The sequence below is a fragment of the Neopelma chrysocephalum genome, unplaced genomic scaffold, assembly GCF_003984885.1.
Source record: "Neopelma chrysocephalum unplaced genomic scaffold, ASM398488v2 Primary Assembly neopelma1_22, whole genome shotgun sequence".
In the NCBI taxonomy this organism is placed as follows: Eukaryota; Metazoa; Chordata; class Aves; order Passeriformes; family Pipridae; genus Neopelma; species Neopelma chrysocephalum.
The window spans coordinates 28,725,613-28,751,465 of NW_020897689.1; the positions used below are offsets into that span (position 1 = coordinate 28,725,613).

The 25,853-nt window shown below is 42.5% G+C and overlaps 1 protein-coding gene across 2 annotated transcripts; it reads left to right on the forward strand.

The window, feature by feature from the left end:
• Positions 1-978: 978 nt before the first annotated feature.
• On the forward strand, positions 979-25,326 carry TWSG1 (twisted gastrulation BMP signaling modulator 1). 2 transcript variants are annotated; one of them, XM_027676529.1, is made up of 5 exons: positions 979-1,135; positions 3,190-3,317; positions 10,479-10,578; positions 14,552-14,818; positions 22,851-25,326. In XM_027676529.1, exons 1-5 carry the CDS (start codon positions 994-996, stop codon positions 23,030-23,032), a joined length of 819 nt encoding a protein of 272 aa, XP_027532330.1. In that variant the 5' UTR covers positions 979-993; the 3' UTR covers positions 23,033-25,326. The 2 variants fall into 2 exon arrangements, with proteins under 2 accessions (XP_027532330.1, XP_027532339.1); XM_027676538.1 differs by lacking the exon at positions 979-1,135 and adding an exon at positions 2,229-2,825.
• The last annotated feature ends 527 nt before the right edge of the window (positions 25,327-25,853 follow it).

The following is a 25,853-nucleotide window of genomic DNA, read 5'->3' on the forward strand; positions in this document are numbered from 1 at the left end:
TTGTAGCTGCTCCAAATGTTTCAGCCCCTTAGATAATGAACTTTGATTTGATGGCTTCTTTATTTGAAACCAGGGTTTGTTACAGTCCTTTTTTCTTTTTTTTTTTTTTTCAAGTTTACTCTGTGAGATGATACCTCGTGTGTTGTTTAAGGACACCCTGCAGTGGATTTCCCTCGAACACGATGGCGGGAGCTGTGAGGGGGGAAGGAGGGGTGAGACGAAATATAACAGTAGCTCGTTGGGGCGGTGGTCCGGTTTCCCTCTCCAGGGTCTAGCCGTCTCCTGGGAAGCCCGGGGACTGCTCTTTCTGGGTACCAAGCCAGGTTCCTCCCGTGTTTTTCTTCTAGGGACCAAACTTGTTTCCTTGCTCCCTTGGAGCTTGGCACGTAGGAGGATAAAGCCGCTGAACAGCCGTGTTTTTGAGGTCCTGGGCGAGGCTGTCCAGATGTGCCTGCCCTTCCCCGGGCACCTGCTCGTTCTCAGGCTTCGGGAAGTTCATCACGGGGCTCGAGTTCCCCGCTGGCGCTTCGGCAGGCTGGTCCTGGCGCTTCCAGCGGCAGCGCCCCCCGGTTCTCTCTCCCGTCTCCCTCCTTGCCCGCAGCCCTCCGGCGCGGGGCTGCTGCCCTGAGCGCCCTCCGCTCTGCTCCCCTCTGCAGCCTCTCGGCGAGACCCCCGCGCCCGCTCCTCTCGCCCCGGCTCCCCCGGTCTGCCTCCCCTCGGTACAGGACCCTCGAGTTCCTCCCTGCCCGCACTCGGGTTGCGGGGGGTTGTTCTACCGGGAAGAAGCCCCTCCGAGGCAGGCGCCTGGCCGTGTCCCCCCCCGGTCCCGTCCCGCTAGGCACGGTCTGGCGCGCAGCTCCATCCACCGGCCCCCGAACCTCCTCCTCCTCCTCGTCCTCCTCCTCCCGCCCGGCTCCGCGCAGCCGCCGCCCGCCGGGGCGGAGGGTCCCGGGGGGAGGGTCCCGGCGCCTGACGGTGCCCCGAGGCGGGGCGATGATGGGAGGCCGCCGCCTCAGCGCTGCCTGCGGCCGAGGGGGGAGCAGTGGGACGAGCCGCGGGGTTGCTGCCGCCGCCGCCTCCGGAGCAGCGAGAGCCGCCTGCGGAGCGCGGGGTGCCCGGCCCGCGGCGCCGCCCGGTGAGCGCCGCCGGGGGAGCGGGCGGGGGGCGCGGGGGGATGGAGCCGGTGGCCGGGGAGGAGGAGGAGGAGGAGGCAGCTGTGGAGCCGTGGCTGCTGCTTTGTGGCAGGAAAGTTTCGGTGCAGCTCGGCGCGGCCGCCGTGCTGCCTGCGTGCCTGCCGGAGGAGAAGGAGGAGGCGACCCGCTCCCCTTGCGGGGCCCCGCCTGCCCCGGGCAGCTTCGGCGGGGGGTGCTCTCCCACATCCCCCTCCCTGTCACCGGCTTCTCGGCCCCTGGAAGTGCCATCTTTGGGGCCCGGGCCTCTCGGAAGCCGAGCGCGGGTCGATCGGCCGGAGGGGAAGTTTCGGGTGTTTTCCGCCCCGGGAGCGATCCCGGCGGTGAGGGAGAGCGATGCTGAGCCGATGCCCCCAGGATGGGCTGCGGGAGCGGAGGGATGGCCGGCGGGGGTACCGCTCCGGCGGGACGCCACGCCGGATAAAAGTCTGGGGGGAAGAGGCGGTGGGTGAAACGGAACTGGAGCGACGGGGGGAGGCCGGGGAGCGGGCACCGGGGACGGCAGCGCATCCGAGCGGGTGCGCGGGGACATGGCATCGCTCTGACTCCGCTCCGCCGGACTCTTTATGTGACGCAGCCCCTGGTCGGCACGGGATGCGGGGGAGCACACCGGGATCCCTTCTCTCGCCAAGCAGCGTGCTTGCCTTGGCTCCCGCCGGGTCTGGGCCGGCGGCTCCCGCTGGAAGGAAACTTTCTTGACTCCGGGTAGCTGGAAGGGTGAGCGGTGACCCCCAGCTGAGTGGAAAGATCCCGTGTTCTCTGTGCGTGCCCCCCGGTCTTGCAGGGGGGTCCCCCCAACCCTGCTTGGGTACAGATGGCAGTGTGCCCAGCACAGCGAGGCTCACAGGCATTTAATAACCATTGTAAGAAAAACTAATCGAACACAGGCCTTAAATGTCCAGATCGTGCCTTCTTTACGTGTTGGCTTGGTTTTCTACTTTTTTGTGTTTGGATATTGCTCATTGAGCAACTGTTGGGGGTTTTAATTCATAAAACATAAAAACATTTCTAGATACCAAAAGAAAGAAATCCAGTGCCCCATTAGCATTTTTTTTCTCTCTTAGGAGAACAATACAGGCTCACTGTAAGCTTGCCCAAACATGGGCTGCCTTTTATTATGTATTGGTACAATGCCTAGTGCAATAGGGTCCTCTTTCGACTGAGTTCAAATGCTAAGCATAAGGAAAAACTCAGCGGCACGCTGCTAATCGTGACACGTTTGTCACAAATACCACCTGCCGAAAGGCTGGGATTTCACAAAGGGAGAAAGGTGGAATGCTTTGAACAAACCCAGTTCCTCTGTCTGTTTGAAGTAGCAGATGCTCGTTGTCTCAAGTTGGCTTCAGTCACTTGCATGACTCTTGAAAGTTGTGTTGTTCAGTGTCTGATACTCTTTTCTTTTTTAATGTTGCTGTCTGTATTTTTTTAAGAAAAAAAAAGAAGTTAACAACTGTGATTCAGTTGAAAGCCTATATGACATCTAACTGTCAGTGTGAAAACAGCTGCCTGTCTGCATTAAAGATCGCAGGGCAACTTACTTTGTCATAAAACGTTGCTGTATGTCTTTGGTCCTAGACACCTGTGTGTACCTGTAGCCTGAGGAGATACTACATGAAACCAATCTGTCTACTTTAGGTATTTACAGAGTTAGGTCTTCATTGGTGGGTTTTCTCATCTGAGGCATTTTTTTAGCATTGCTGCTTATAGGGTATCATATTTGATATTGCAAACTTGAGATTGTTCACCTTAAATTTGTGGCAATTGTAATCCAAAGGTGCAATAGCAGAAAGCTTTTAATTAACAAATTAGCTGGTGGAGGAGGGGCTGGGTTTGTTGTTAAGCACCCCAATTTGACCTTTTTTTAAAATACTCATCTTTATTGAAGGAATTGCAAGGGGGGAAGGGAAGTAGGATTTAGCTTGTGTTCCAATAGCCTTTTCAGTTGCTAGTTTTTATTTTAGTGCTGGTTCAAGTACTTGTGAAAATTGCTCACCTGCAGGAAACATGAGGTCACAGTACATCACGGCGCCCACGGTCACTGTCCTTCTGTTCCTGCTGTGGATCCAGTCATCAACAGGCTGCAATAAGGCTCTCTGTGCCAGTGACGTCAGTAAATGTCTGATACAGGTAAAGTCATGTTTTCTTTCTTTGCTTTTGAGTGTTCAAGAAACAGTTCCGAAGCTGTGTCTTGAAAAGATCCAGTTATACAAATAACTGGTATTTTATATTAAGTAGTGTCTCTTTAAAGAAGTTAATCTGGTCTCTTGCCCATATAAAGTGCAGATTAACAACCATTTATTCTATAGAGATAGATGATACTAAGTGCATGTTTATGTGGGCATGTGTCTTTTTTGTAATGGAAACTTTTTCAAGCCAAGGACAATGGTTGCTGGGTTATTGTGTAGAAGCCACTATGAGTTACACTGTTAGTTTTCAATCTCTTTCTTCTTTATTAGTGATTATTATGAATAAGCAGCAATTTGAAAGAGACATTTTATTAGAAGGGTTGCTCTGGGCAACAGTAATTTTTTAAGAAGATTATCTGCAATACCAGGAGTTCAGATGTTCAAAGCTTATAGTCTTCCCGTATCTGTCTGAGATGTTCCCCTTAACTTGCAATTTGTCCACTTTCTTAAATCTCAGGCAGAGGGTCAGGAGTTGATGCCTCATGATCTCTATAACATCAGGTTTGTACAGTCAATTAAAAGATGCCTAAAAACTGAACCAAATACTTATGAGTTGAACTGGTAGGAAATGGATGTTAAACTCAAATCCAGATGCTGCTTTTGACTCACACTGTATGTGTGTCTGCAGTGCAAAAAACAGACTGAGACCAGGTTGTTCTTCTTAGAGCAGGAGTCAAGGGGTATGGTGTGCAGCAGAGCAAAAGGGCCTTTTCCAGCAAAATGGCAAGCAGTTCTGGTAACTATGAAGTATTTATTTATATGGTATATAGAGCACTCTTCTTGACTCCAGATTGAAAAAAAGGAGGCTTCATGTGGTCAGTTGCAGCTTCTTTAAAAGAAACTGTTTCCTTCTGCCTCTTTGTAGATTGGAAAAACAATAGCAGAGAGCACAAATGTCGTATGGCAGTAACGTGCAAATGCTTACTGTAAATGCATGGTCACAGCCTGAAAAGAGGCGCAGAAGTGGCCTGAGGCATTTCCATGTTTACTTCATTTTATTGACTTCTGTTTAAAATTTGTCTGGTTTACAAATAAAAATACTTGCCAGATTCACAAATCCATCCTGTGGAACAGAGTGGCTGTAGGCTGAACTCTCTGGCTTCTGCACTGTCATTGCTTTAAATATATATAAAAAAAATTCTGCTTATTCTAGCCCCACCACAGTCTGTGGAGTTGTTAAATACAGGAGCACAAAAAAAGGCTTCTGATTTTTACCCTTTCAAACCAGTGGTTTTGTTGGCGTGTTGTACATTGTGCACTGTGACAAACTGATGTGCTTATAAGTCCCTTCTCTTGCATTTTTTTAAATCACCTCTAGGATTGAAATCTTTAAGAAGTAACATGCTAATTATGGCATTGGATGTACAAGGCACTTAAATAGTAAATGCTACAGATATGTTGATTCGGGGGAAAGCTGTTGGTTCAGATGCTGGATTTTGGTCCTGGAAGCTGTTGGTCTGCTACTTATTTCTCTGTAAGCAAAGGGGAGAACAGGGAAGATGTAGTGTCTCCTTTTCTGGTGCCAGTGATGGAGTCCACCATCCATTAAAGCACAGACATCTCCTTCCCAAGTAATCATTTTTTATCCAGTCACGTTTGAGACAGACTTTATTTTTATGAGCTAGTCTGAATAAAGTACAGCCCAGGAGGAGCGAAGTTAGTGCTACTGGAGTCCTTACTCAGCTGTCAATAAATGGCTGAGACTCAGCACTGCATGGAGGTGGCTCACACAACTGTGCTTATCAGTTGTGCACACAATTTGGATTATGTTGGCATCTCTGTGACAACAGAGCCCTGTGCATGCAGAGAGACCACTGGTAGATGTGTTCTCTCTTACTTTGTACGGGTGATATGGAGTCCCTTTTTAAAGCATTTCCCTAAAATCCAAATCATATGCAATTCTCTGAGACCCTGAAGTAGCCCAGGCCATGTGAGTTGTGTGCTATTGCAGGGGAATTACACTGTTCATTTCCACTGTCTGGCTGCTGTCTTCCTGCAAACGGGCCTGACTTACCAGTCAGTATTCATTCTTTACAGAAGAACAGATCAAGTCAGACTAGTCTGATTGTGGATATGAAGTATCCTAAAGCTTTGACTTAAAGCAATTGTCATCTTTCTTCTTGGCTTTTTTTGTTTGTTTGTTTTAAATCTTCAGCACTGTTGTGGCAGAAGCACTGCACTGCTATTTGAAGTGCATGTTATTTCCTGGAGAAGTATGCCAGTAGACTATATCTATGTATTTTTCCCCCTCTAAACTCTTCTGGAAAAATCTGAACGTAAAAATAAATACTATGTTTAGTGAGATTGCTTGACTATCACGTGACGTTTTTCCTTCACCGACTTTTATCACTGTTCAAGTTGAGCAAAATCCATGTCTTGAAACCAAGATAATGCCACTTGGAGACAACTGGGAGAGCAAACAAATTGTGGATGTTTGTCATCTGCATCTGTGTGCAGAAAGTGAGGCTGTCTGTCCTAGAGACATAATGAGACAAGAAACCTGCTCTCTCAAAAAGCATACGGTTAACATAAATATTTTTGCCAGCATGGCTAGAAGTCACTACAGTCATTACTGCTACTCCTTAAAAGCTGCTCTGCTTAAGGGTGGTCCCTACATAAATATTTATTTTGTTAGATCCAGAACAGTGCATGAGATCAACAACTCACATGGATTCAGCTTTCCCTTTACATCTTGAGGCTCTAGCTTCATTGGTGTTTCTCTTTTTTCTGTAAGCAAAGAACTGTAAGAAAATAGCTTGAGGCATCTCTCTGCATAAGTTCAGCCTTCACAAAGAAACTGTGGTTTCCTATAGTTGTTGAAGGAGTTGTGTGAAGACTTGGGAGTGCAGTGAGTGGGTCCACAAACTTAGTTCCTTTGAAGGCTCTGGACATAGCTCCTTCCTGTGAAGATGGGATTGGGGCGTTGGAGTCAATAAATGCCTGTTGCCTTGCTTTTCAGGTGGGCCACCAAGCCCTGGCTGCACACGATGTGCGTGTTGCAGTATTTACTGTGGCACATCTGTTGTTGACTTGGAAGCGGGGGTTGTTTCCATGTGTGGAGAAGATGAAAAGGCCAGTTACACTCACTGGGCGGAGTGGAGGCATATATTGTGTCCTTGCAACATGGAGGAAATCCTTGAAGGCAGAAACTTCTAGGATGGGACGTTCCCACAATTGTTCATAGCAAATGGGTTTGAGGCGAGTCCCAGGTTGGTTCTTGTGGCACAGAGCTACCTGCAGGAGCTAGGCTGGGGTGGGATGTCCGTGCTGGGCAGGAAGCTGAGCTTTGCTCTCTCATCTGCAACAGTTCTTTAAACTACTGCTGTGTGTAGGAAACAGATGGTGCTATAATTCAGGCATGGATTTCCGATCCTTCTGAGGAGGGGTTGTTTTCCAGGGTTTTCTCTCCCAAACGCCACATACCTGGAGCCACCTCAGCTGCTGCAGTGTTGTTCCGATTTAAAATCTCTTTTTGTCTTTGTCTTCTTTGCCTCCTGTTAATCGTGTGTACAAACTTGTCAGCCTGAAAGGATTTCCAAGACTTTTTAACCCTGTGGTATGAAATAAATGCCACTCCTTAACTTCAGGGCTTAGGCATCTAAAAATTGCTTTCAGCGTGTATGTACGTAACGCAGTTGGGTTAACAAAACAGCTCTGGCTGGTTTGCTTCCAGGAGATTTTCTGTTATTAAACTGTTATAGGAAAAAAAAAGCTAGCTCTTTTTCTTGCACTCCCCCTTCCAGTTTGCAGAGATATTTCCAATGCCTTCAGGTCCTGCTTCTCCATGCACTAAGAAAATAGTCTCTATCATTCCAAGAAAGCTTTGAAAAAAATGCAGATGTTAAATATCTCGTAAAAACCTTTGTTTGGTCTCTGGAGCAGAAGTATATTTATTGCACAAACATGCCTGCTTCCTATTTAATGCTGTATTTTTAGATTGTGAGGCTTATTTCTTGCCTAGCAAAATAGATTCTCCAATGCACCTTCAGTAGTTCAGCTTGCAAATTTGCCAAGTTGACTTATGAGTAATATTTTCTTGACTGACACCTCACCACCCCCAGCTATCAACAAGGAACGTTTCTCATTCTGCCTCTCTTCACCCACGTCTCGTGTAAGCATTCTTTTAAAAAGATGTATCCTGTACCAGTATCCAGTGTGTATGAGTCAGGCAGAAGGACTCAAAAGTGGTTAGGGAAACCATGTATGTGCAAACACATATATGAAAGAACATACAGTTTTTGCCCTGAAGAGGTGGAAGACTAATTAATTAGGTTGTTCTTTCTTCCCTCATCTCCCTCCAAGTCTGAAATAAATAAATAATAATTAAAACAAAAAATTTACATTGCTCATAAGCCCTTCCTATAAAAACAAACTTGTTAAAATACTGGTAAGTGTAATGACACTATCCCCAGGACAGTGCTTACACAAACAGATGCTAAGCAGAATTTTTTGTTAATATGTTGCAAGTGCAGAATTAAAGTTACATTTAATTCTCTGAGAACACTCTTCTATAAAACTGAAACAAGTTTAGTGAATTTTCTGGCTTCAATTCATATGTTACATGTAATAGTTTATGGAGAATTGCCTCCTCCCACGTCCTGGCTTGTTGGTGTTTTTAATAAGTATAAAGTTGTTTGCCCGGTTTTACTGTTGAAGAATAAATAAATAGGACATATTTAATGCTAATATATATTAATATTATTCTCTGGCCAAGGTAACAGTACTCATGGTTATTTTTAAAGTTGTTTTATTCAAGCTTTTTATTCTAAAGACTGACAAAATCTGTTTATTGAACGGTAAGATAAATATTTTAGAAACACATCATTCATTCACATAAGTCATCTTTCTAAGTTTGTGGTGTTTCCTCTTGTGGAAAAATGTGTGTATTTTATTAATGAGCCTGGTTTTCATCTTTCTCTTAGAAACAGCATAGTAATAGGTGCCATTTATAAATTTTGAGGATGAAAAAGTAAAAAACCTTGGTAGTTTTCCTCTCTGTAAGTAAAAATTCAATACTTACGAAGTCTGCATATTGCAGAAATGTGTGTGGAGCAGGAGTTCACTCTTGATCAGTCAGCGGGGCAAACAATTCACATTAAACTATGCAGGTGACTGTTTCTTAGCATTATGTAGCACAAGCAATAGTAGGTGCATTTTGTTTCTTTGCTGGCTTCAAGAAGATTTGGGATCTGGGGTAAAGTGAGGGGAATAATAAGGAATCAATGAATTTATACTGCATTAGTAAATTGTAGCATGGCTGCAGCACATTTTGGTGTTTGTTCAGTTTTATTCCAGAACTGGGAGCTTTGCAGCTTCATTTGCTGTATTCTGAAGGCCTGTCCCCAGCCTTCTGGGCTCTCTGTCCGAAATGCACTTCTTGGTCTTCTGTGGGCCCCTGTGAGTTGGTGTGAGCAAGGGGTGATCCCTGTGCAACTCAACAGGCCCCAGATATTTGCAATTGCCAGTTTTGCAGAGTAAGGAGAGACAGGGGTTGTACACAATCAGGTGCATATCTGTGCCGTGCCTTGCCTTGCCTAGCAAACATACTCCTGACACTTGGTATAAATATGCCTCCTTTCTCTGCTACCTGAGGCTTATTAACAATTGCAAGCAAAGAATTATTTAAGAAATGAAATTTTGTCCCATCAGCTTCTTCCCAAGGTGCTTCAAAAAGAAACCTCACTTAACGGGTGATGTGGGTGTCTGCCTGTAAGGAGTGGTGTCCCTGACTCAGCTGTGGTTACCAGAGGTGGAACCATGGGTGGTGACTCCGGGATAGGAGAATTTCAAACCAAACCACTTTCCTGCCCTTCCCTCCTGTTCATATGCATCTCCTGACCACACTGCAGTGTGTCCCTCCCCTGTCTCTGGAGAATGGGATCAAAGAGTGGGGATGGGCATCGTCTTCTCCCCTGCCTGGGAGATTTGCCAATGGCCCTTCCAGTAAAGACGGGGTGGGAAGGATCCCATGGTCAGTGTTTCCAGTAATGGGATTTTATTTTCTCACCAATTGCATGTAACATGATAGTTAGACAGACGTCATCAAAACCAAATTCTTAGACAGGACAACCAAAGTGACTTCTTGGCTGTCCATGTTTCACACTATGATGTAATTCAAGTGTGTGAATTATTGTCATGTAGCCACAGTCTTTTGGCCAAACTGGAATTACTAGTATGGATTTAAACTAGACGGAAGGAGACCGCCTGGTTTTTAAATTTCCTTCATCCACATAGGCTATTTCCATGCTTTGAGGACCACCAGTGTATGTCTCCAGCAGGACTGCTAAACCAGTGCCTTTGGGTTTAGGTAGTATGAAGATGTCTTTTTGCTTCCATGCCTTTTTCACCTTTTTAGCTTAATAAAAGAAAATCAAAGGAAAATATGTGTCTATGCCACTTCGCTTTCTAGAGTCTCTAGAAGTCTTGGAAGTATCCCAAGGTGTCGATTTGAGGGGAGGAAGCATAGGGTTGTTTTCATAATAGCAAAAATTAATTAGCTGGACCTGGGGCAGGAGTAATCTGGTCACTAATATTGCAAATGGAGACCAGTGTGTAACAGGCATTCAGAGACGCAGAAAATCCCATTATCAAATGACTTAACTGAGTAAGTTCCTTTTAGAATCCATGCATAGATGGGATGGTAGACATCGTGTATATCCTGAGTATGCATGTCAGGCTTATAGTTACTTTCTTTTTTGACTAAATTATAATGTGGGCTCACTATTTATATATAAAGAAACACCCCTCTTTGAATTTCCAGTTGTGATGGGAAGAACATCCAAAGAACTTGTAGATTCAGGCATACACAGAAGGGCACACACCTTTCCCATAATAGGATTTTTTTCTCTTTTAAATGCTAACTTCAGATTTGTCTTCAGAATGTCACCTTTAAAAAAAAAAAGAAGGGCAAACTTGCAAAAGATCCTTTCGTAGGCTGGATCTGCTCTTTGGCTGGAGCTATTTTACCGTTTACTCGCTGTATTAGTGCACTAAGCTTTTTTAATGCCCTAATTGGAGTTGCGGCTTGAGGAAGAATTGCTCTGTTGTGTAGTTCTTTTACATCTGGGATTGCTGCAGTGTAATGAATGCCTGTTGTTTCCAGGAGCTGTGTCAGTGCCGCCCTGGGGAAGGGAACTGTTCCTGCTGTAAGGAGTGCATGCTCTGCCTGGGCACACTTTGGGATGAGTGCTGTGACTGCGTTGGTAAGTTTGCTTTCTTTTTTTAAATTTTCTTCTTTTTTTACGTTGGTTTCTCCTGCCACATGCTGAGCTCACAGTCTTAAAATAGAAGTAAAACATTGTGACAGCATCTGTGCTTTAAACATTTTACAGCTCATTTTGTGGATACAGAATAAATTACTGTGGAGATCCAACATTTGAAGGCTGTATCTGCTCTGTGGAGTGGGAAGTGGCAGTAGTCCAGGTTTTGCCTGGTTAATGTCATCATAGCTGACACTCTCTAACAAAAAACTCCATTTTGAATTGTCACCTTGAGGAAACTAGACAGTGCCTGCTTTGTGGGGTTGGATGCTGTGTGAAGGTTTCTACCTGCAAAGTGTATTAACAGGTACTGCACAGGGGCAGTTTTAGGTTTGAGCTGGGACTAGTAGTAAATAGGCAGAGCCCAGTGTTTTCACCATTCTTGAAAAAAGACCTCTTTGTGGAGGGTAAAAAAGAAGCAGACAAGGTCTTACTGTAGGACTAGATGATAGTCTTAACAAGAACACATTGCCACTAACAGGTGGTGTTCAGAGTGCCCATTTACAAGTGGACGCTGCTCCTGCTTAAGGAGACTGGATGTTCTGTCTTATGATTTAAATTTAATTAAAGCTTCATCCTCGTGTGGTTGCTGTAAGTCTTCCTGTGATGCCACTCAAAATCTTGGCTTCCATGAAAGGGATGCATCTTGAGTGTTGTACCTGCTCTCAGCTTTTCCTGGTGGGTTTTCTCTGAATTCATGAAGGTTATTAGTGTCAAAATGCCCATTTTCAGTGCAGTCTATTGCTTCTCCTGTTCCAGAATGATGTGAATCTGCTTTCTGACATCCCTGTTTTGCTTGGTTCTGGCTAGCTTAGCTTTGCTTTAGTGTCTTGCAGTAAGCAGCATGGTGGCATGGTCCTGTACATGTGTGATTCTTCCCAGTGGCATAAAGTGTTTTCAGCCCCTGCACCTGTGAAGGATACACTGCACCTGTGGAGGATACATTTAGAAAGAGGCCTTAGAGTCTGTTTTTTCTGTTTCATCTTGGGCTCCTTAAGAAGTGAAATATGTATCTATACATATCCCCTTTTTTTTCCCTTTTGCCCTTCCAGGGTCATCAAATTTTTCGTAATGCAGTACTGAAGTGCGCTGTTGTCATCTTCAGTCATAGGGATGAGGAGTAGGATAGTAGGTTATTTCCCTGGTATAGAACCATCATCTGCTGTAGCAAGCAAGGCTTGTGTGCCAGTCTCTAGGGAGAGGAAGAACCTACCTCTTGGGATTGTGAAGTAAAAAAGTGAAGTCCACACACAAACTTTTTTTATAAATCTGCAGATGGCTCACCGTTCTGCTGTTCTTCCTCATAGTATTTTCCAGGAAAGGAGTTAACAAGGTTTCAGGTTCAATTTCCAAGCACTGAATAAACTAAAACATCTCCCGATGGTCCTGTGGGTCTCTCAGATCTCATTGTTTCTATGGCATGATCCTATTCTTCTCGTCTTCAGTGTAGGGTCATCCTTGCTGTAGCCTTATTCAAATAAGCAAACAGGAAAGCACACTATACTTGGCTTCCTAGAGCCAGTTCTTTGATGATACTTGAGCTGATATTTAAGTTTCTTTATAAGCTGATCATGTCTAATGTAAAAGCAGATAGATTTTGTGTCTTTCAGGTCATGTCTGCCCTGAGGTCAGGAATTACCTCCTACCCTACCCTACCTACTTTAGAGATGCTCAGTTGATGCCCTCATATTTTGTGTGAATGTTCTCTCGCTTCTCGGACAGGGAAAAAGACACTGGAGGAAAGAGAACAGCAACAGGTCTCTCCTTCCTTTGAGTTAAGCTCTTTTAGTCCCTCTTGTAAAGGCCTGTCTGCTTCCATCATTTCGGTAGCCCATTTCTGCATCTTCTCATCCATTCCAAAGCAGTAGTGTATACATGTTTCATCCTTACCAGTTGCTCATAAGTTAAACTTTATTTTCATTTTAGCCAAAGCCGCTATTTTATAATAATTCCTATATAAAAATATGACTATTATAATAAAATGCCTTTAAAAACAGTAAGAGGGAAGGATCTTTGTGGATGAGCATTTACCCATTAAACTATGAGTGATGGTTTCTTGGTGCCATCTTAAGATAATATTTTCATACTGTATTGATATGCACACAAACGTGCACATTCTGCAGGATTTTTTTTCCCTGTGTGTCCTTCTTATCAATGAAATTTTTTTCTTAATCCAACCTGACAGAAGGAGCCTCTAGAAAGGCTCAGTGGTTTCCATTTCACAACATTAATACAATGACACCAACTAAATTATAAATCCCTCCGTGTATCTGTATAAAACTCTTACCTGCTTTGATAGCTTCCTAATTGATTTTCAAGTGGGCATCCTTTATTAGAATTATATGGTTAATACAGTGCCTACTAACGTATGGTTAATATTAGTGCTTACTAAAAGGTGATAATGCAGGGATAGAAATTTTTTGTTAAAGCAATAAGTCCAGGAAGGTCCATGAAGAACAAACCCAGCTGAGAGGAGTAGGAAAATAATCATTTACAGTAGGAAGTTTGTTTAAGTGGAATTATTTTTTAATGTGACCTGATGTTGTTTGGAAGGGAGGCTTATTTTTTTTTTCTTACCCAGTACTTGGCTCACCTTTTTCTAGGAGCAGACTGTCTCATGGTGTTTCTATTATTAAATGCTGGTAATGCTAACTACTTGCTTAAGATTTGCCAGATCTCATGCTAATCATCATGGACAAACTTCCCTCTGCTTTGTTCATTATGGAAATCCACCTACTTAGGTTGAGAAGATTGTGGGTTTGTATAAGGCTCTAGTCGAACACAGTTATTTCTGAAGCTGGAGTCCTAGTGGATCTGCGAGGTAGGAGGTGTTTCTCTGGTTGTGTGGGGAGGTAGACTTTGAACATTTATGTCCCATATCACTTTTACGCTTCAAGAATTGGTGTGCTTTGCAGCTGTAGCTGTCTAAAACTGTGTCTGTGAAAATACCCAAACAATATCCAGATGTACATGAGGAAAATGCATTTGTCTGCCTCTTGCCGGGTGACTTCTAATAGAGTTTTTTATTGGCTCCTGGGCTTAAGTACCCATGCAGATACAACTTTTCTTTTTAATCTTGGTTCTTTCAATATTTGGATTAAATCAAGTTTCAATCAGTTTCATTGCTAGACATGTTAGTGTTTAAATGGTTAATGAAAAACTGGCACTGGCATTGCATATCACAAAAACATTTTGTAGAATCTGGCAAAACAAAAAAAATTACAAGGTTTCAAAAAAGAGACTGCAGAAGACATTGAAAAATAAGGAAGGAGTAACCTGGAAATAAGCATTTTACCTGTAGTGACCCCTCCAGATAAGTTGCGAAATGAGGTTCATCTCGGCTGTCTCTACACAGGTAAAGTAATTCAGACTCATGCTCCCTCCTGATAGTGATCTTTGCATCTCTGGCAGACGACTAAAAAGATCTAGTGCACTGCTGCAGCAGATGAGATGGAATACTTGAACTGTGATCAAAAGTTTCGTGTACCTCAGGACTTGTCAAGATACTACCTTTGTTCAGTCCTAAGTTTTCATTCCAGATTTATGCTAGGATTGATTATACTGTGCTTTGTCTCTTCTCCCAGGGAAAACAAACCTTCCATTGAACTCTTTATTTTCTAAGCTGTAATACTAGCATTAAAGGGGAAGCAAAGTGCTGTTTAGAAGAGGTTTTTCTTTTCACAAGTCACAGGTGTGTGTTGTGGAAGTCTGAGAGATCTGAAACCTGCCATTATGGGAAGTTCATCCTGTTGTATTTGGTGGTTTTCTGCTATTGGGTTAAGAGTGGGGTATATATGAAAAGATTCTGTTCTGTTCAGAAAAAAAAAAAGGCAATTTAAATTTTCTAAATACCTGCCTGTTTAAAGAATAAGAGTTTAGGGAGTTTCATGTAACTTACTGTTTTGTTCATCTGCAGGTATGTGCAATCCTCGCAATTACAGTGACACACCACCAACGTCCAAGAGCACTGTCGAGGAGTTGCATGAACCAATTCCTTCCCTTTTCCGGGCACTGACAGAAGGGGATACTCAGCTGAACTGGAATATTGTTTCCTTCCCTGTGGCAGAAGAACTGTCACACCACGAGAACCTCGTTTCTTTTTTAGAAACAGTGAATCAGCCACAGCATCAGAATGTCTCTGTTCCAAACAACAATGTCCACACACCTTACTCTAGTGACAAAGGTAATGAGTGTAGTGTCTAAATTCCTAGCATTTCTTCTCATCTCCTCCAGGAGCCTTCTCGGTGCATATTCTGTGCTTCTCTGTGCTTGCTTCTTCTTTTCCCATAAAAAAAGTGTGAAAGATTCAGCCTTATTTTGAGGATAACGTAACAAAAGGAGTGAGGAAAAATGTTGAGGAACATGGAAGATGGTGTTAAAGTGACTGATGATCTTAGGAGACACTGAACCACGTGAGTTTATCTCTGTATTTCCTCCTGTGGCATGAGGCAGTTTGTTCATGTTACTTCATGTGCACTAGCAAGGTACGTTCTTTGACCTGGAAGGAGTTACCTGTAGTTTAGGAGATGGGACAGGCCAGAACCTGAATCCAAATCATACAGCAGTGCAGAGGCAGGCAACTGAAACATAGCTTCAGAGGTTTGAGAAATAACAGCTTATGGCATGTGACTGTCTGAAGTAGTTGCTTACTGCTTTCACCTGAGCTGGCATAACTTGAAATCTTTAGAAGGATGGTTTGTACAAAATGCAGGATTAATAGTAAACCTAAGTAAGAGAAAGACTGAGGAAGGAAAAGTGACAGATTATATCGAAAATAAGCAATTTGGTGGTGGGAGTTCAATTTACAGACTCATTCCTCTTATTCTATATGATTTTTTTTATATTCTTACCTTCAGTTTAGAGGACAGACTTCAGAATAGTGTTTGCTGAGGGAGAAAATGAGAGGTAGTATGAAAGGTGGCTTGAGAAAAATACTGTTTCTTGGTTTCCATACTGAACCTGAAACATTTTTCCCTGCAAATAATTACATCACACTTAAAAGAACCTCATAAACAGTTCATAATGAAGTTGCTTCTTAATAGGGGAAAAAGAGCATCTGATTTGTTTTATTAGTGCAATTAATGCTATGCTTCCTTCCCAACACACACTTTAAATGTTGGTAACCCCATATGTTGCAGTTGTGATGCCTCTTTTATCCTATCAATAAAAGATACCCTAATTAATGGACATGCTGTTTTTCCATGCCGAGGTGAACCTTTGACCTAGTTGTGTTTCTGAGTAGGATTGCTGTTGATTAAATGGAACCATAATGGCAACTTCTCTAATTTCCTTTGGTTAAGGCACGTTAGAAAAATAAATTAATTCCAGAACTGGGAAACCAGATGGTCAGAAAGCATCTCATTCATATGTCTTTGATGTTATTAAAATGCTTGCTCACCATTATTGGAGAGTAATGTAAAAAGCCATTTAAAACGGCAAGCCTCAAAAAGCCCCGTGTGCAAACACTACAGTACTTAAAGTTGTAAATTATACTTGGGAAAAAAATTATGTTTAGTACAGTCTTTAGTACAGTAGTACACTGTAGTACTTTAGTACACTGTACTTAGGTACTGCAGCCCAGATGGCTGTCCTTTACTACCATACCAACAGGATGGGCTAATGATAGTTTTGGATTAAACTTGGAATTTGAATTGCATCTCAAGGGTGTGGAGCAGTTTTAACAACACAAATACATAACACTGCAGTTTTTTCTTAGTCAAAAGTCTCCTTCATTTCATTTACTAAGAATGTTTTAGAGATTAGGCTGAGAGAGCTTTCACTGGAATGATGACAGTCCAAAAACAACAGTTATATTTAGTTATATTTGGAAATAGTTAACAAATGCCACTGGCTTTCAGGCCTCAGCAGAAACTTAAAACAGAAATAAATGTCAGAGCTGTTCTTGTAATGATTGGCTTTGCCTCCTCCATCTTAGTGGCCAGTGAAGAACTGGAAAAGGTAGAAAATTACTTTCCACATCCTATACTTGGATAAATATGTAAACTTATTGAGGAGTCTCTTTTCTTGGTCACAATGTAGATAACTTTGTAGTGCCCTGCTTTCTCACAAGTCATATTAAACTTTGCTTACAAAAACATGGATGATTTGAGCATTGAGAACAGAGAAGGTGTAAAGAAAAATTAGCTCTTGGCTTGGTCAGTTTAACATTTATTATGGTGGAAGCAGGACAACTGGGGAATTGTGCTGAGTGTTTTGTGAGCCATGAGGTGTCATTGTTTTTAATACATTTTGGTGGGTTCATTGGGGAAGCAGTAAACAAAAAGTGGAGGGGTAGTAGGTCATAGGGTAAAGAGCCCTGTGAGCATGGGCACAGCAAGGGAGCCTAGGAAGTTGCTGGAGCCTGATGGCTTCTGCCCATGCAAAGTTCAGTCACACAACTGGGTCACTGTGGTTTAACAAGCTAGTAAATGTTAGAAGAACCACTGAAAGAGAGGGTGGGTCTGTGTGTGTGTATGTGTGTGTGCTCAGTGGCAGTAAATACAAGCATACTCTGCAGTGGGAGAAACAGACCATCTCTTTAACTTTTCCTTCTCCTCAGAAGTGCTGCCTAAAGGCAGATCTTGCAAAGAGAGACGTCCTTAAGGTGACTCGCTCAGAAGTTGTCTTCAGGGCTGTGACAGTCAGGGATTTGAAAGAATATTCCTGTGAGCAGAAACACAGATGCCTTGTGTTTTCTTTACAGTGCTGTGTCTCCTCCACTTTGTGGCTCCTTGCATGCTTCACTCCAACATGGTGTGCTGGCAGCAGCCTATTGCATGGCGTGTAAAGGGAGAGGGGCTAATGAGAGGTAGATTTTGGTAGGGGGACTGTAGTCTCTGTACTGTCTTCTAGAATACATCCCAAAATTCTGAAAGATTCTGCTTACAAGTACCTCTTGTCACGTGTTCTGTAACACAGCTCTGATTTTAATTTCAGCGCGCGTTCATGCAGGGATTGCCATTAAGCTGTCCCAGGGTGCCAGACTTGCTCAATGCAGTTCTGGGTGAGCTCCAGGAAAAGCAGCACCAGCCACAGGAATCCACGAGCTTTGTGCCTGAGTGGCGTGAAGCCACCAGCCCCCAGAAGGTGTCTGTAGATCCAGGAGGAGGGGGGTGGTGGGATATAAAGCATTCCTTTCTCACCCCAGCCTATTGTGAGCCCAGCCAACAGACTTTGAACTTCCCTGTTATTTTCTTAATGAGTGTCTTTCCTTTCCTCCTGTGAATTGACTTTTAATGTTTTAGCTGCCACAGTCATGTGTGCACTGCTGGAGCTGCTGTAGATCTTCGTATCAGTTGTTTCTGGCACTTGCACCACTACTTCAGAGAGGACTGTGATGAGTATTAATGTAGAGCTACATTTGTACTTTATTCATTTTGCTTTACTTTTAGCTGATACCCTCAGAGCTCTAAAGTGTGAGTTTAGATGTTTAAATAAGCTTAGTTGTTTCAGATGATGACAGGATGTTGGCAAGAGAGAGAGGGGAACTAGATAATCTTTTGGCAATTGATAAAACGAAATCTGGGTTGTAATTACGGGTTTCTGACTTACGCTGCTTGGTGACACAGAGGATAGTGTCTGCTCTGCATTTCTGCTTCCTTTCAGTGCAAGCCACATAGAGGAGAGCTAGAAATCCAGTAAAGTGGCATCTACCTCTGTAGAAATGTTTCTTTTTATAAGTTCTGATTGACATAAAATTGCCTTGTCCAAAGCTAGTGGGTTTATCTCAATTGATTGTTCATAGTTACAGATTGATCTCCTCATTCTCTCTTCCCCCCCTTCCCACTACTGCACTTGACTAGTTGTTGGGGTTTTTTTTGTGGAAGATGTCCCCTGCCACGGAAGAGGGGTTGGAACTAGATGATCTTTAAGGTCCCTTCCAACCCAGGCCATTCTATGATAAAATGGTATGACAGCTGGATGGATAGTTACCTTTTTAAAGACCTTTTAGAGCTACAAATAAACTGACCAGCAGACAGCTGAATTTACATAGCATGTTTAAATTCAAAGGTCACATACAGCAAGCGAATTGTCATTCACTGTGAAGGTTTGTTCAACCCATAGGTAGGCATTTCTCCTTAACTTACAATAACTGAATTGTTTGATATTCTGAGTTGCTAAATTCCTCCATATTACACCAATACAGACAGTTTTATAGCAAAGCCTGATAGTTTCGTCTGGTCATTTTTAATTTAGACTTGATTGTTGTTTCTCCTACACAACCCTTCGCTGAGTATGAGTTGTGAGGAGAAAAAGATTGAGAAATGCATGTTTTGGAAAAAAAATGTTTGCTGCTGCATCCTTCTCTCTCCCCACAGCAGTAGTTTGTGGCCCTTAGTGTGTGAAAATTGGCAAAATGCAAATGAGAAAGCTGTTACTGCACTAAGTAACATTGTTTTTATCTACACTGAGGGAGCCCAGTGATGAGTCTGTAATTAGGTTTGTGAAACAGTTTAAACACTCTGGGGTCCCAGCTGAACATGTAGGTATGTATTTTTTCCCCTGTGTAACTCTGTTTCTTCAGCCTGTAAAGCAGAATTTAATACTTAAGATGAGGAACTCTCCTGCTTTCAGTAATTCAACCTCTACATGGACACAGAGGCTGCTGAGGAGGAGACCAGTAGTGTCCCATGACGAACAAAGTTCACCCTGCCCAATCTGACTCGTTCAGACCTGGCAGGTCTCTCGGTGAGTGAGACTTCAGAAGCAGTTGGAGCATGTCCTTCAGCTGCTCACGAGAGCTGCTGGGAACCAGACAGGCCTACTGCTGGCTCTGGTCTGCCATGTACAGTCTACTCTCTCCCCTTCACAGTGTTTTTGTACCAGTCCTCTAGGACCTAATCCTCTTGGCTTGTGTGCAGGTGGAAATAAACTTTCTTCTCCACTCTCCAGTTAGTCAAGATTATTGTCCTTGGTTGCTGCTGCCACTGTAATAAGGTAGAGTTCTGGCTTTGGTTCCTGTTTTGGTCCTGCAAGAGTGGTTAATGAGACCGGTCTCATTGACTGATGTCACCTGGTTTTGTCAGAGTTGAGGGTCAGGTGCTGCTGCTCCTCCGGCCTCATTTACCTGAGAGATGTCTTCAGTCTCTCAGTTCAGTGCCATTGATCTTTACATCCTGGAAATCACAGGCTCTTCTTACCCAGGAAGTTTATTTCAAGTTTCAGCAGGCATTAGCTGATGAGCTGGGCTATACCAGGACTTCTCAACCAGTGCTAACACTGACGAGGCTGTCACAGATGAGGTTGACATGAAGGTGAACACAGATGTCTCCTTACACAGAGGGGACTGGACATTCTCTGGCGTGAAGACAGCCTGTAAGCGCGCTGGAAGCAGCTCTCACACCTCAGAGTGTGCACAGTTTTCCTGACCTCCCGTGGGCTTTCCCTTGTGTGTTGCAAATTAGAGTGCAGTGATCAATAGATAGTAGTGGGCACTTCTGGCAATCCTTTGGAGAGGACTCTGCTTCCTTTAAAGAGCTGTTTCACTGCTATCCAGAGATAGCCATGAGTCATTTTGCCTTCTCAGGCTGATCCAGAGACTAGATCAGTCAGGTGGATGGCATCTCAAAAGCTGATTTTGCAGGAAGAAATATTTCTGGATTAGCCAGGATTGCCTGTTTGGGGGCAGAGGCTCTGTGCCTCCAGCTGACACCTTCTAGGACTGACCCTACATATGGAATATATAAATAAGGTATATTAAGGTAATAAGGTAGTAAAGTTTCAGTAGAAAACTACTAAAAAGGTATCAAAAGAGTGAAATGAGATTAAGCAAGAGGGTATAAATTGTAGGAGTAATGTCCTACAGAGGCTTCTGTAAGGTTCCTGTGCTTGCACCCCAGCACTGAACTAGATGACTGATAGGACATGAGGAATGTTGCCTGGAGACTTGCCTCTACTTTCTCACCCCTACCCTTCCACTGAAAACTTCCTGTGATACGTGACAGGAACAGATTCCTGGAAATGTCTGGGCCTCCTGGGAATGGGTCCTTCTTGGGACCCTGGCAATCTGAGCTTTTTGCCACTGGTGATAAAATATTGCCAAGTCCTTGTGCATTCTCTATAAAAGATGGAGCTGCTGTTTGGCCTCTGGTTGTGGTGGCTGCATCTCCCTACTACTTTTCAGCTTTGGCTGAGTGCTTTAGGTGTATTCCTATCACTCTGTGCACGTGGTACCTTAGCATATGCTTCTATTTAGCTCTTTTGTCCTTTGTGAATAAATTTTACTTACTTAAAGCTGTAGATATGTCGGTTGGTTTTAGGCAGAGGTTTTGTTCTCTGAAAACTCTCTTCCTCTGGTTGCTGTGCCTCAGGCTTTATTATGAAGGCTTATAGAAATAGAAATGCCAAGAATGGGACAGGACTTACACAGCCATAGTGCATTTTATTGACATTTCCAGCAGTACTTCAGGTACTGCAAGATTTCTTGGACAACCACAGCTTTACTTCCAGCACTGCTTTTCTGGGAGCAGAAACTGCTTCAGCCACGGGTCTGCATTTCCTCCCTAAGATCCCCATTGCCTGTTGCACTGTATATGGCATCTGCAAGATGTGTACAGCAGTTTGGAACCTGATGAAGGCAGTGAATACTCTGTTGCTTTCAGTGGGCTGGCAGCACTTGCAGCACTGGCAGCACTCTGACCCTCTTGCAGCTGTTTTGGTACTAGCAAAATAGTTTGACAGTGGTCAGAGTCCCTCATACATGTTTTAACAAGTGACAGTTCTGAAAAGGGTAGGCAGGGTTTCCAGATGTCAAGGAGGAGGATGCATCCACAGAAAAGCTCTTGGGTACATTGTGCTCCCCTGTATGTTGTGTTGTCCCTTGTCATGTGCCCAAAAAGCATGGGCACCATGGAGATTGTTGGTACTAGGGAAACTGACTGCATAGATCTGATGATTTGTAAGGTGATGGAGGCCTTCCTGGCCTCAACTCAGCTTTGGAACCTCACCTTCAGAGCTTGCCATGAGTTATACATACTGTTGAGGCTGCTAATCTATGGGGCACCAATACTTTAAAGGGGAGGTTCTGGTATCACAGATAAGAGACTGAATGAACACTGTGGTTAACTACTGCACTGATCTGAAAGTCCTTCAGTTACTCACCCTTCTTCATATCTCCATAATCATTCAAAAAAAACCCCAACAAATCCACTGTCTTGATTTACCATTTATGTTTGGATTACATTTTTCTAATCCACATCAGAACATAGATCAGTATGTTTCTACTGGATGCACCATAAGCAGCAATAGGCTAGAAAGCCTGTTGACTTCTCCCGCTGACAAGTCGGTCTGACGTGTGAGTGAGATGTTCATGTTTGCAGGCAGCTGCCAGTTGCGCTTTTCCCAAAATGTACCAAGTTATGCGGGGGTAAAGGTTATGTAACAGTCCTTTGGAGGATGAACAAAATTTTATGGTGTAATCACCTGGTCAGCACAGAAGAAAGCTGGTAGAATCTGTCAGCATGGAGAATTGGAAGTAGACTGGAGTGGGGGGAGGGGAGGAATGTTTTTGTTTTATAATTCCGGTGAATTCCTCAGCTCCAGTTTGAGGTTGCAACACCAAACTTCATGGCATTTCAAGTAATTGCATGGATGTTAAAAGCATGAAGTCAACACTTAGGCAGAAGGGGTTTCTTAATCTTAGTGAAGCTGGTGGTGTTGCTAAAAAAAAAAGAAAAAAGTGTGCAGTTTCATGTTGAGGAAAACAGGAGTCTCAGACTTGTGGCTTAAGATGGCTGAAGAGTATTGTGGAGTTTGGAGGGGGGAGGAGGAAATATTTATACCTAAATAAGTGGGGTTTGTGTTTTTTAAATAACTTACCTAAACCTGAGGGTTTTCCTAGTAGCATATTACCTTCAGAGGACACATGCCTGCTTATTATTTTGGCATAGCCCATCCTTATGCTTTAGAAGGCATCCCTCACAACTGAGGGACAAAACCCAAAAACATTCTTGCCTATGACTGTAGAAGTAAGAAGAAGAAGAAGGAGAACAGACAAGAAGTTGAGTTGTAGGTGCTGAAAATTTGAAGTTGATAAGTTGTACCTTGACTCTCTGCCTCTCCTCTCTGCTTTTACTGTCACCTTTTTTTTCTTATGCCTCATAGTCATGCTTATTTGCAATCCTACTTCTAAAGCTGCACGTTTAATTAATTTTTACCTAACCTTTAAAAATATTTTAAGACCTTTTAAATCAATTTTTTCCCCCCTCTTGGTTTAGAACACATGTGTACTGTGGTGTATTTTGATGACTGCATGTCAATACATCAGTGCAAGATCTCTTGCGAGTCCATGGGAGCTTCCAAATACCGGTGGTTTCACAACGCCTGCTGTGAGTGTATCGGGCCAGAATGCATCGACTATGGCAGCAAAACTGTAAAATGTATGAACTGCATGTTTTGAAGCAGGAAAATTGTAATATAGCGATACTAAGGCCAAAGTAATCTCTCTCAGTTAAAGAGTCAGGGATTGCAAATACCGCGTTTTGGTGGAGTGCCTGCTGGTTGCAATTAAATGCACCTGGTTGAAAAAAAAGATGTATAAAATCTGAAAACCTTTTTTTCTTTTTTTTTTTAAGTTCACATAAACGAGGCTAACTAGTAGATGTTTAAAAACTATGTTTTAAACTTATTTTTCTTTATTTCTGCTCGAATGGTACAGTCATGCTCATCATTGCTGTTCTGATTGTTTTCCTTTGATTTGAAAGTATTGACTATACTGGTTTTCAGAATATATCTTGTAGGTTAGAGTAGGGAAACATTAAGAATATGGTAATGAGATTTCCATTATCTAAGTTCAACAAGTAAATAAATGGCTGCTAGGTTGGAGGGGGGGTGGTTGTTCTTTAGGGGCTCTTTCTTGGGGCTTTGGTTTCTGGTTTTGCTTTTTACCTTTATGATCTTCCAGTTTTTGAGCTTTGCTTTCTATTGTGAAAGTGGTATTTGGGGAAAAAGAAAAATTCATGCTTTCTCTTCAGTGCATGGGCTGTCATGGATAAAATCCTAACTTCTTAGAAGGGCTGCCCAACAAAACACTGTGTAGGGACACTTTTCTTCCAAGTTGCATTTGCCCTGCTATTGCAAGTACATTTGGGCTTATGTTGCATAATTTATGTGTTAAACAAAGTAATTTTTTCAGTCTTCTCTTAGATTCCAAAATAAAGCTGTTAAGTGCAGTTGCATCTCCCGCCTTTTGCACTGTTCTCTAGGGTTGCTTACGCCCTGAACGTTCAGTCCAGTAAAGGAAACATGAAAGGTTATGATGGATTTAATGACTGAAGGAACAAAGAAGAATGAAATTCCATGAATGAGCAAGTGTTACAGCTGAGCAGCTGGCAGCAAGCATGTTCCCTTTTAGTAGTTTGCTGAGAATATTTATTTCAAAATGTTATTAATTTTTTTCCCCATGAAATCTTGTCAATGAAGAAGGGAATATGCGTCTGCAAAGGCAAAGTTAGAATGCTCTGAGTTAAGAACATTGTCCATTTTTCTAAGTAAAAGTTTTTATATGTTGACAGTTACATAGCAGTTACTATGACCCAGTTAAGGGCTCCACTGATAATGGTACTAAGTACAAGAATAGAGTCTATGAGTAGTTAATGATCAGCTTTTGGTATTTATAATGATGTAGGTTTTAACTCCTTGAATTTTTTTATGCATATATGCATATGCACATATAAAAAAGAATTTGACTATTCATTTTTCTCTCACTAACCTCAGTCTAGAGGGATTAAACTGTTTTCTAGTCACACATGTCTATCTGTACCATGTACAAATGAAAGCAGTCGTTTTACATTTATTTTGTTGAAAAGTTTGCCTGAATGTTTTTTTCAATTTTTCTCATTATACAGTTCTTTCAGTAAGATGAAGTAATAATAATAATAATAATAAAAATCTACTCTTGTTAAATAATGTTACTTTCTTCAGTGTCTTTCTCAGCTATAAAAAAGTACTTGAAAGATGAATGTTATTGTTTTGAACTAGTGGATAATGGAATGTCTTTGTACTTTAAACTTGCAATTAAGTGATAAAAGGTCATAGACGTGAATAGAAAAATTTAGCTTATCATGGAGGAGTTGTTCTTCCTATATTTGACAATTCATGTTATCTTTTCTTCTGCTAGAGTTTCTTAAAATGAATGGAGAAGAATATGTTAGAGTAGCTGTGACTGTTTGTAGCTGGAGGGTGATGCATCATCATTCCTGACTGAGATAGAAGATACATAGTAAGCAAGCATTGCTGCAGGTCATTAGCATGCTCTGGATTTTTGCAGTCTTAAATTATTTGGAATACTGTGGTAGCTCAAAATCTTCTTGAGGGAGAAACAGCGCTGATGTTTCTGTCAGCACCTGCTGCCCCACGGATCTGACACCGCCTCCATTTTCATCATCAGAATTTTCACTGTGAGGTCAAGTCAAGGGGAGCAGGAGGGACGGGAGGACTGACCAAACAGGTGTCCAGGAAACACTGTGGGGAATGGCATAAAAATGTAAACATGCTTATATGTGTAGTGGCCTGAGAGGAGGTAGTGAGGATGCACACCTTCTGGGGCTTGCCTTATTTTTGTAATTCTTGATGCTGCCTAGAGTTTGCTGTAAGTGTTGTGTGTACGCAAATGTCATACAGCAACAACATTCAGTGTATTTTATGATGATGAGTATTTTAAGAGGTATTTTAATAAAAAAGACATTACTGGTTCTTGTGGTTTTTTTTCCTCAAGATTTTCTCAGGGAAATGTTACCAGGAAGCATATTATAAAACTTAGTGATCTAGATGGATGGAAGAATACAGAGAATTAACTCTTCATCAGTTTTTTTCCCATATCTAAAAGTTTAGCTTCAAGGGGTTTTTCTGTACATAAATGAATAAAATAGAATTTTATTGATACTCAGAGTGTCCTTTCTGACAAATCTAACAATTTTGGAAAGTTATTTATTTAGTCTTACTCATTTTGCAGGAAAAAATCATAATTTATTTTGGTGTCTATTATTTCACCTGCATCTGGATACCAGAAAACCATCACCTACATAAGTAATTTAGAATACTTAAGAACATGTTTTAAAATTTTTTTTTTTAGCTAGGAATGTTCTCCAGGTAAAGCATTGGCCACTTTTATCACTGTCCTTTGGGACAGAATTGTAAATCACTGAATGTATAGGGAAGCAAAAAGGGAATTCATACAGTAAAAAGTTATACTAATCCCTATTGTGTTGGGGGTCTGACTG

Bases quoted from the DNA above. Each gene is read 5' to 3' on its own strand.
- TWSG1 (XM_027676529.1), top strand. From the start codon at position 994: ATGATGGGAGGCCGCCGCCTCAGCGCTGCCTGCGGCCGAGGGGGGAGC. The intron at 1,136-3,189 runs GTGAGCGCCGCC...GCTCACCTGCAG, and splicing joins CCGGCCCGCGGCGCCGCCCG to GAAACATGAGGTCACAGTAC. The intron at 14,819-22,850 runs GTAATGAGTGTA...CTCTTGGTTTAG, and splicing joins ACCTTACTCTAGTGACAAAG to AACACATGTGTACTGTGGTG.